Source organism: Aptenodytes forsteri, unplaced genomic scaffold (genome assembly GCF_000699145.1).
Source record: "Aptenodytes forsteri isolate BGI_AS27 unplaced genomic scaffold, ASM69914v1 Scaffold53, whole genome shotgun sequence".
Taxonomy (NCBI): Eukaryota; Metazoa; Chordata; class Aves; order Sphenisciformes; family Spheniscidae; genus Aptenodytes; species Aptenodytes forsteri.
In genome coordinates, this window is record NW_008795909.1 from 10830230 (window position 1) to 10841516 (window position 11287).

Here is an 11287-nt window from a genome sequence, read left to right on the forward strand (position 1 = left end):
AGCGACAACTAAAACATAGGTGTGTTATCAACATTATTCTCATATTAAATCCAAAACACAGCACTGTACCAGCTACTAGGAAGAAAATTAACTCTATCCCAACCGAAACTAGGACACCCAGTCATGCATTCTTCCTTCAGCCCTTCTCCTGAATCAGCAAGAGGAGATGGAGGCTCTGAAGAGCAAAGAGATTATTTCTGGGCAAGAGATCATCTTAAAAGAATCCGACACCCTATGACCAAAAATTATAATCAGCTACTGGAGCAACCAGAGATGGGACAAACCTTAAATCCTCATATTTCTTCCCACACTAATATTCTGGGCCACACTAATCACAACGGTGCAATGCTGGAGCCACCAGAAAGCAAAGGTTGCCATCCAGCAAGCCAGTGAGCAAGGTGCGACTAGGAACACTGGGAATGGTAAGCTGTCCGTCATCAACAGCTGGACAAACACTTTCCCAGCAATTTAGGAATTCTATGTCCAGTCTGTTTGCACGCAGCAACAAATGCCTGTCAGTCTTGTCTGAAAAAGATAATTATGGTGCAAAGTTTGTCCTACCATTACCCCATTTCTGAATTCATTCTTTCAAAGTGGGAAGGAAGACGACTTTTGGTCAATAACTCTGACAAAGCCATTATCCTAGGGGTATTAAATGGGGAGATAAGAACTTTAGGGCTTTGCACAAATCATATTAGTTCAATTCTCAAATCCGGGTAATGCTTCTTTTCAAAGTATTAATTTCATTTATTCTATTTGCTCTCCCTCTGTCCTGATAACACAGGCGCACATGGCCCCTAAATGAGATCCTCCTATTTTATAAGTTATAATCCTCCCTTTCTAGAGTGGTAATGAGATGTCTTTGCTTAATCGCGTTTATTCCCCCCCCCCAGCTTCTGCTTTTCTCCAGCTCCATTCCACATTGATTTGTTTCAAAGGTTTCAGTGAAAACCATCAGGCGGGGAGTCACTGGCTCCAAGAGGCTCATGATGCATATGCTGCACATGCTGCACAGCCTTAGGAGATTACAAAAGCAGAAAGCAGAAAAAAGAGCAGCTTTGCTTGCAAAGTTTCTTTTGTTGGTAAGAAGGAGAAAAAAAGAAAGCCAAAAGAACTGAGAAGTTGAGAGAAGAGGTTTTGATTCTTTGGAAATTAAAAAGGGAAGATTCCTGGTATAGGGGAAAGGTGAGACTATTCACAGCACAGTGAAGCAATTAAATAACTTGACTATGACAACTTCGGAAGCTCTTCATGCTAGAAATAAAAAAGGATTTAAAGATAGCTGTATTAATTCTTGGATATTTCACATGAGACTTAAGGCATGCTACAAGCATTAGTTAAACACCCTAGGCCCTGCTGTGAAGTACTGTACATATAATCCTTGTTGTATTGTAAGTACCCACACCGTTAAATTATTCAGAGAGTCCAGTCAGCACCACGATCCTGCAGCGCTGTACAAACAAACAAAACATTTTATCTCAAATACAAATTGGTGAGAGTTCTTCTGCAGCAGCTTAGCAGACTATTTCTATCTGAGCCACTCCCACACAGTTAATCAAAAGCCATATTCACTCAAAGAGGGAAGTGAGTGCTGCAGTGTTTCTACTTACAGAGCTGTTTTGCTTCTTAAACTAAAACCTTAAGGAGTTTTACTCAAAACCTAAGGTATCTAGAAGCTAAGTACCTTGTTCAAAGTCATTAAAAAAAAAAGGAAGATCAAGACAAAAATGTAGAACAGGACCCAGGTACATAACTCTAAATCCCTCTTGTAACCAGTGTACCACTTCAAGGAAAAAAAAACACCAAACCCAAAACAACAATAAGTTTTAATCTGCACCCTACCCCATAAATGATGAAGTAACTGGCCCCAGAAGCTGACAGCAAGTTCCTTATCAAAAGCTAGTCGTAGTCCACGCTCTCTTCAGGAACGTGCATTATATAATAAGACTGAAGTGCTTCATAGCAATACTGCCAATAATAAAAGTCAGTGAATGAAAATTATAAAGAACAGATTAAATGACAAGCAACGTTCAGCACAATAAAAATGAAATCATTTCAAAATACAGCTATCGTATTTAGATTTATGGTCTACAAGTGGTAAGGTTAAAGGAGATATTGCAGCACTACTGGAGATAACTGTACAAGAGAAAGCTATTAACCCCAAAACTATTGATATGTTAAGGGCACAGGGCAGCTCAAGATCTTACTGCAAATATTAAAAAAAAACCAACCTTCCTAATTATACATGACATGATTTGCAATTTTTACTAAATTAAGTGCTGCTAGAAGCAAATTATTCTTTTGTTATTTCTTTCATGGGAGTTGCCCCTTTTTTCCTCTGGCTTCACTAGTAGATCACAACAACAGAAACCCTGAAAGTTGTTCCCTTACAAATTTAAGCAGATAATTTCCAGTGCCATCTGCATCTGGACTACCACTACGTATCTAGAGTTCCGCTACTATCTTCTACCTGAAAGAGAAGACTGACACAGAAGAGGTAAAAGAGCAGCTCACACCCATTATTTGCCTCATATGCTAGGGCTAAAAAGCAGAAGAGTGAGAAAGAAATATTCAAGCCCTATTCCAAATAAAGGAAGAAAACAATACTGGAACACAAAGGACAGATATGATTTGAGTAGGATTGAGACAATACAGTAAGGTAACCATGCCCAAAAGGAAACTGTAGCTGAGATAAAGCAAGTCTGATAAGGCTCCCAATAATTTAAAAGGCTGGCAAAAACAGTTCCTGCTTAGGAAGACACCTAGAAACCAATAGACAATAGCTTTGACCTCATCTTTGCAAGGACAGGCTAGACTATTCCATCTTTAAGGATCTTAAATTTATGACTGATCAAGAGATAGTTAAAGAGCAATGAAATTTAACAGTTTCTCTTTCTTGCACCACATTCTGGGCTAACACTCCATGGTCACTATTTATCTTTTATGGCTTACACAAGGAGAGCCTGATCAGATTTTTGTAGAGCATCAAGTATGTGACATTGCAGGATTAAAAGCTAATTCAGATAACAGAACAGCTTTTGTATGTTAGAGGTCAGGTCCCAACTCATTTTAGAGGTGCCCTCTTCACACATATTGCCTGACTCTGCTAGTCACTCTTCACAAATATTGCCTGGCTCTGCTAGTCACGCTTCTCCAGGATTACTCTGCACCTCACTGCAGGAGGGCAGGGCTCTACTTCTGAACCAGACCACATCTTTAGATTGGACAATAAATCCACTAGCTTCTTCCCCACCCTCTTTACAGAAGTCCGTTAATTGCATTCATAAAGAGAATATTCTTTCTAGTGGAAAGAGTTAATACCGCATCTGCTGACCCAGATGTCCTATGCAGAGGAACGGCAGTCACCTGCCTCAGGCATCACTATTCTAAAGCTCAGCAATCATGCAACTTCCCATGGTTATGGTACAATCTGCCAAGAGGAAATTTCCTACGACACAGCTGCCATTCACAAGCTATAGCCAGGAGAGCAATCTCAGAGACCTACCAACCCAACCACATGCAAATGTTACCATGGAGTCAAAAAGCGCAAATGGGTCCAAAAACACAAGCGGACATATTCATGGAAGACAATTTTTCATCAAGGACTGTTAACCACCAAGGTGAAAATACCTCTTGTGGAAGAAGCCTCTAAGCCCTAGAATGGCAGAAGTTGCAAGAGTATACAGGTGGGAAATACTGCTATACACCTGCTCTGTTCTCTTGCTCTCCGTAAGCAGCTGCTTACATCTGCTAGTCGCTCTTCACAAATATTGCCTGGCTCTGCTAGTCACATTTCTCCAGGATTACTCTGCACCTCACTGCAGGATGGCAGGGCTCTACTTCTGAGCCAGACTACTAGCTGATCACTATCAGAGATGGGCTATAGCTAGAAGGACCTTCTGTCTGAACCACTATGGCCATTCTTATATAAATTTCACTTATTCAGCCCCCTAAAATACCTTCATATTATAACCTCAAAATGCTTCACAGCCAAGTCACATGCCTGGGTAAGCCATGCCTATTAGCATTCAACATATGGAAAAAACATGCTGATAGAAAGGTTCTTCAGCTAAATCAAGTGCAACAGATCGGTAGGATGGAAGAAACACAATAAAGACCATCATTACTCAAGTCTGTCCTCTCCCTAAACCATCCTTTCAGTATGTACCAGGCAAGGAGAATTACTCTTAGTCTAGTTCTCTCAATAAACAGTTTCAACATCACAGTCTAAATGAACAAGCAATTCGAGCTCACTGTAGCAAGCATAGTCCCACCTCACTGTCACACCCTGACACCTCATACCCCTGCAGGTCAGGAAAAAGTGGCAGTTCCAGTAAGACTCTGCATTGTTTACAGGCAGTACACCATTGCCATAGTAATGCTAGTATTTAGAAGAAAACAATGTAAAATAGTATCATGTGAGTATTAAGCACCAATGACAACCCCAATCTACTGTAGCGATATAAACCTTTTGCTCTACTCAGTCTCATCTCACTGTACTTCTGCCTCCATCACTGCCCTTCTCAGCACTGGTATGACAATAACCCAACGGGTTATCTCAGCAACACCAAGGTGCCTGACTAATAGTAAAGGCTGCAGCAAGAAGTCCCCAAAAATAAGTACACCTACTGGGCAAGAACAGATTGGTTTGGAGGTCAGTGGTGTGTACAAAAGGGGTTTATGCTTCCTGGTCCCTAAAAATCCATCTTAAGCCTTCTTCAAAATGTTACAATACCTGACAGTTTTATAACAGTTCTTCTGTTACCAACATCATAAAAGACTTAAACAAGAACAGAACTCATTATTACTTTTTATTAATTTGGGTATTTGCACAACTATACTCTAGAAAAACCGAGCAAAGTTTCAGGATATATCAGGTTCAGCAGAATCTGATCCTGTATATATTGAAACATTCATTTCATACACTTGCTAGTTTAAAAGAGTTCTCTCTAGCTCAGACAACGACCCCATATACACACACCACACTGACCTGCCACAGGTAAAGCTGTCCCCAGCACAGTCATTGCTTATGCCTTTCCTTGAAAGCTTGGCCTTAGCATCACCACACGACATGCTGCAAGTGTAGCTTGCCAGCTACACTGTAAGCCAAACTTAAGTGATGAATTGGGAGGTGATGAGTGCTTCAACCTAAATTAAACTTTCTAAGCTCATCACACAAGCGACATTTAATGAATCCCCACAAGCAGAGAGATTTTAGCCTGTCCTGTACGGAAACATACTGGAGTTTTTTGTTACTCACCAGCTGGGCCACTCTCTGCCTCTCTTCATTAGTGTTGTTCCTCTCCCGCTGAAGGGCGGTATTCAAGGCCTCGCTGGCTGCTTCCCTTTCTCTTTTGGCCAGCCGGAGCAACTCCTCTTGGACCAGTGCCTGTTCTTGCTCATACCTGTATGAGCGCCAAAGGCAAACAGAGAGAAGGTGATCAGCAGACTTCTGGCAACAGGGTCATGGCTTAGCATGGACTATCCCTGCCTAGAGCCAAAACAAATCCATAATCTATTTGACACAAAGTCTGCTCACAGCCCCTCCATTATCAGCAGGAATTCAAAAGTCCAACAAACTTTAAACATGACCTGCAGCTTCAGTGAGGTACAGCTCTGGCAACAACAGTAGACTTAGTACCATATAAGCTTATACTTGTTATATTTAGCTCTATTAAGTACTTAATTATCACCTGAAAACAGTGAGAACAGAAAGTAGTTAGCTAGATAAATAGACACTGCTTTGGAAAAGATCAAGGGATGTACAACAATAAAAGGAGTTAGCCTATCTGAAAATGCTGCTCTTCTGCTCTACAAGGGAAAGAAAATCACATAAAATGCATGCAGCAACAGCACTGAGAGAAGCAGCCTTGTCAGGTCCATAGCCTGGACACCTGAACCTCAGATTGCCATGAAGGAAATTCTGTCCAATTCCAGCCCTGGAAATCCCACATGCAAGCAAAGAGAGATTAACATGAAGTGAATCACGGAATAAATTAGGTTAGATGGGACCTTGAAGGTCATCTGTTTTGAGCAGGAGGCTGGAATAGAACTAACTTCAAGGTTAGATCAGGTCGCTCAGGGCCTTCTCCAGTCAACCTCCGATGATCTCCAACGGTGGAGATTCTATATCCTTCCTGCGCAACCTGTTCCAGTGCTTCACTGTGCTCGCTGACTGGGGTTTTCTGCCACCCTCCCCGCCCCCCAATTTACTTGCTGTGATTTGTGTCCCTTGCCTCTTGTCCTTTCAGTGTACACCTCTGAGAACAGTCTGGCACTGTCTCTATTTTACTATTTTAGGAAGTTGAAAACAACAGTTAGATCCCCCCTCTTCTCCAGGCTAGGCCAATGCAGTTCCCTCAGCTTCTCTTCTCCCGTGCCTCTAGCTTGCCAAGGTCCCTCTGAGTGGCAACGTTGCCCTCCACAGAGCAGTGACCACTCCCTCAATTTGGTGTCATCCACAAGCTTCCTCAGGGTGCATTTCAGCCCATCCAGGTCTGGTTCTGGCTCCACAGTTGAGCCACATGCATACAAGCTGCTCCTCCCTTTCTTGTCTTCCCTGCTTACCTTTCCGCTGCATTTCTGCCTCTACCTCTCTTTTCCCAGATCAGGTATTTGGGATGCAGTTCAGTAGCTCAGCACTGAAAACTGCCAACAATTTCAATTCCACATTCCCCAGGAAAGTGAACCAGCTTTCCAGAGACTTCCTTGGTTGCATCTCTGACTTTCCTAAAGACAGTGTGATTGATGCAACAGGGTTTTGTTTCAACAGGTTTGGCCAGTCAGTTGTAACACTAAAAAAAATACCACACACAGAGATTGCTTTTCATTGTTAACAGGAAAAGACCGATCTTTACAGCATCTTTAAGAACGCACAGACAGATCAGGCCAGCAGTTTTATAACAGAAAGCTACTGAGTTACACAGAATTAAGTTCTCACTGCCTTGCAATGCTGAGAACTAGGAGGAGACTGCTGTGGTTCTGACAAAGACAAGAGGACAGTTTTCTTCTATGATTTTTTTCTCACCCTTACCCCATCTTCACAAGTATTTCTATCTTAATAAATTAAAATACCCTTGGATGAAAAATTCATGGCACTCTATACTGGCTGACAGGCATTATGTCCAGTTGAGGAAAAGGAGGAGGAATGGAATCAGATACATAACACGGATCTGATTATTTTAGGTATAAACTGAATTAAACCCATCACTGTGTTTGAGATTCCAAAATCCCTAAGGGAAGTATCAGACACAGACTCCTTCACTTGTCCCAGAAAAGGCAACCATACTCAAGGTTATGCTCTATTGGTCTTGCAATGCACACCACACAAGTTTTCTGTAGTTACCAGCTCTTTACATTGGTCCTCCCTGTTTCTCCAAACACCACTCCAATTGCCCACAGCTCCCCTGACTGCTATTTTTGGCTAAGGGACAGGCTTCCCTAAAAAAAAAAAAAGCGTGTTCCATGGCCCTTAACGAGGCTTCAAAGGGGATTCTCAGGCATTAAAACACAGTCATTGCACTCAGACTGAAGTAAAACATACATACACACATAAATATAGTCCAAAAGGAGCTAAACTACTGTCTTTCCAGAACTTCACCTCACCTTCTGTACAGTTCCTGCTCTCCAGCAGAAGACTTCTGACCAGAGTCACTTGCCACTGGTGGCTGGATTCCTAGAAAGAAGAACAGAAACCTGTGAGAACTATAATACCAAACACAGTCCTTCACCACATTATAAGTTATTTGAAAAGAGGAGAGTATTTCATATGTGTTAGCTCATCAAGAGAAAGAGAACAATACACCTAGAAAAGTCCCAAGAAAATTTAAATTTGATGGATGGAGCTTGAATTCATGAAACAAAGAGACACTGACAGCATCGTCTTCAACAAGGCACACTGAACAAGGCAAGCTACAGAAACTTCTAGGTAAGGATGTTAACACCTCAAACCCCTGGTTTATACTGAAACATAAGCATGGTTTTAGTCCTACTTTCCATTTCCTTCCTGTAGTTCCATTAAGTCTTCCCATTGATCTCCAATCCTGGTTTTCCTGGTAATTACAAGGGATCCCACAAATGGAGAAGAAATTATTTGATGGAGTTTAGGCCATCCATAAGGCTGAATCCACTTTCAGGAAAGATGTAGGCTAACAGCAAACAAATCTTTTACAGCAAAGGCCTGGTTCCCTACCTTCATGTTAGTCTGGATGCCTTAAACAAATCCACACTGATAACATATATCAACAAAGTATATTTGAGAACCAAGAGAAACCAAATAGTTTTCTGGCCTGTAAAGAAAGGTAAGTTCAGAAACCAAGTTTTCACCATCCACTTGGCAAGCTGTGCTTAGCCAGTCTATCCTCCCCTATAAGCTTATTTCCAAAGAACAAAAAGCAGTATTTCCCCCACCCATCCACAATATATTCCCCGTGCACGGAAAGGAGACAACAAGTTAGCTTCCCAGGAATGAAAGATAAAATAAAAAATTTCTGCCTTGCCTCTTGCACGTTCATCTGAAATCCTAGAAACGTTTACAAAGTGATACAAGTTCATTAAAGTATCTGGGAAGAGTGGTATTCCAAAGATGGAGAAGGAAAGGATCTAGAAAAACAAGTTGTCTTACTTAAGGTCACACAGCAACAGAACTAGAACCGTAACTTCTCAACTTCTCCAACTGCCAGGTGACACGGCTACCTTTCAGAAACATAAAGAGGATGTCACAGGACCGTAACATCCAAGGTATTCAATTATGCTGATATCTACACACATGAAAGTGTTACAGGCTAATCAAAGAGCTCCTCTCACAACAAGGTAGTCTCAAAAAGATGTAGGCATACTACGTAACATCCTGTGGCAGCGCTACTGAGATGTGTGTCAAAAGAGTCAGTAGACCTGAGAGGGACTGACAGTACCTGTAGGAGATTTGGGTTTCCCTTCTGCAGCTGGTGAAGATGGAGCTGTGCCATTGGATGAACAGGGCGATCTTTGGTTGTCCCTTTTACTTTGAGGAGATTCTTTCATTCGGTTCACTACATCTTCAGAGAGCTGAAACATACATACATGGGAAAGAAATTAACCAAGTCAACTCTTAATGCATATGTATTTCAGAATAAAAAGCTCCCCATTTGTTAGTTTCCATGCTACTGCAAAAGTATTGCCAGTTACCTCATTTCAATGCCACGGTCCTTCAAATCCAGGTGGTCAACATCTGTATGTTGACTTCACATTTAAAAAAAAACATACCCTATCAGTAAGTGATAAAACTTCCTATCTACTGACCCTAAAGGCTTCACTGGACAGCAAGAATGAATCTTCCACAAATACTAACAAAGGCGGAGAGCACTGCTAAACAAGCCAACCCCTTGAGTAGGGACACATTTACCAGAAGCAGAAGGAAAGGAACAGGCAGCAGGCTGTAAGTCCGTCCATCCATCTTTCTTCTTTCCCCATGCTTGCTAACCCAGCTCAGCATGGCAGAAGTACTGCAAATCATACGGCAGAGAACAGCTGCACAGCTCTCCCATTCACATGAGGCTGCAAACAGTTTTGCAGTCTCAACTTCATTCTCACTTCCTTACTTGGGTCCAAACCCATGGAAAAGAAAGAAAAGTTAACTTGAATTTTTCTGGCAATTCAGTCCAAGGGGCTTCTCACAGCACTGGTAAAATTGACCCCTTCCTCTTCCCAAGGTCAACATTCTGTGCTGACTGTTCTGGCTCCAGAACAAAACGAAATGAGGCCGTTTCCCCACCTACATCAGTCACTGAAGAAGATGATTTTCAGCTGTGCCACTGCTACCCAATTTAACAGTGTTTTTAACATATACGTTATACATCCTTATCATGCCAAACTCCTGTTCGTGGGAACTGGTTTTTAAAAACACAAACCTGTAAAAAGCCAGACTTAGTTAAGAGCAGGCTCAACGGAACTACTTTTATATATGTAGCTGCAAAATGCAAATCATAGAATGGTTTGGGTTGGAAGGGTCCTTAAAGATCACCTAGTTCCAACCCCCCTGCCACGGGCAGGGACACCTTCCACTAGACCAGGTTGCTCAATAACTTCTTTGGTACTAAGAATGGGGAACGAATATTTTGTTTCACAAAACAAACCAACTAAAAAAAAAAAAAGGTAAAGAGAAACTTTTACTTCAGGAAGTCAAACAGAAAGGCCTAAAAAGACCACAGCTCATTTAACCTAATCAGCTGTTGTAAGCTACATAGGGCATCTTCATCTTGAGCTCCTGGATGTCATAAACAGACCAGTAACAATGAACCCACATTTGTTCCATCAGCATCTAGCTGATGGAGCAGCTAACTAAATTGGAGCATCAAACAAATTGCATCTATGGCAGGTGAGGGTGAGCCCTCAAGAGGCCTCCACCTATATCCTGTAAAGAGAAATCAGGCAAGAACGACTTTACCTCTGTCAAACACTTTAAAAAGGAGATCGGCACAATCTTAGTTAACTTTTGTCAAATTAGTCAAAATGGGATAAAAAATAAGTAACCACAGCAAAACTCACTCTGCAAGCTTATTTCAGATGAATCTTAAGGGAAAACCAGATAAAAGTATGAAGAAGCAACAGCAATGAAAATGATGGTAGTAATAAAAAAAAAAACTTAAATAACCAATGAAAAATCAGGAGAGAAATCTTGATGGGGAAAAAAATGTTCCTTAATGATACCACTACCACTCTCCAGGGCTTGTTTTCACAACATATATATGTAGATGTTCAATCAAAGTTCAAGAAGCAGCTCCCCGCTGCCCCTCCTAGAAACACCCCTAATCCTCACTAATCCCCACAACCTGCATGTTCAGACAGCGGTGCTTTGCCAAGGCTCTTGGTACTATTAATAAGGGCAGAGGCGTCTCCTCTTGGACACACAGAGCCAGGCAGTGTCTTTGGCATCAAACTGCTTGCAAAGCACAAGGCAGGGGCAAGATGGGGTCATTAAGCAGTGAGGATGGGCGAGAGCAGGGTTCGGAAGGGGAGATAAAGGGCTGGTATATCACCGCTCAAGAAAAGCCATGCTCAGGCACTCAGCCCTCTTTCCCACCACTCTCCAGTCACCCCATCGCCTCTCCAACCCCCTACTCCTTCGGCCTTCCAGCTTTTCCTCCCCTCTTCCTTGCTGGTTTTCCTCGCTCACCCCTTCCAGCCCTGTAGCACATCCCCTGACCTCCCTGCCCGAGCTCCACCAGCAACGCCACCCCAGCAGGGCCTTCCTCAGCCCAGGTCCCTGCCCTCCACCCCCGGCCTCCAGCACCTCCGTCCCCCGCAGCCT

The 11287-nt window shown here is 42.3% G+C and overlaps 1 protein-coding gene across 1 annotated transcript in view; it reads right to left on the bottom strand.

Moving 5' to 3' along the window:
• CHCHD6 (coiled-coil-helix-coiled-coil-helix domain containing 6) overlaps positions 1–9448 on the bottom strand; it is a 109229-nt gene extending 99781 nt beyond the window's left edge. The window contains 4 exon segments of the mRNA XM_019473428.1: positions 5261–5405; positions 7606–7675; positions 8913–9045; positions 9383–9448. Coding sequence (XP_019328973.1) covers positions 5261–5405; positions 7606–7675; positions 8913–9045; positions 9383–9433 — 399 coding nt within the window. The 5' untranslated portion in view covers positions 9434–9448.
• Between the last annotated feature and the right edge of the window lie 1839 nt (positions 9449–11287).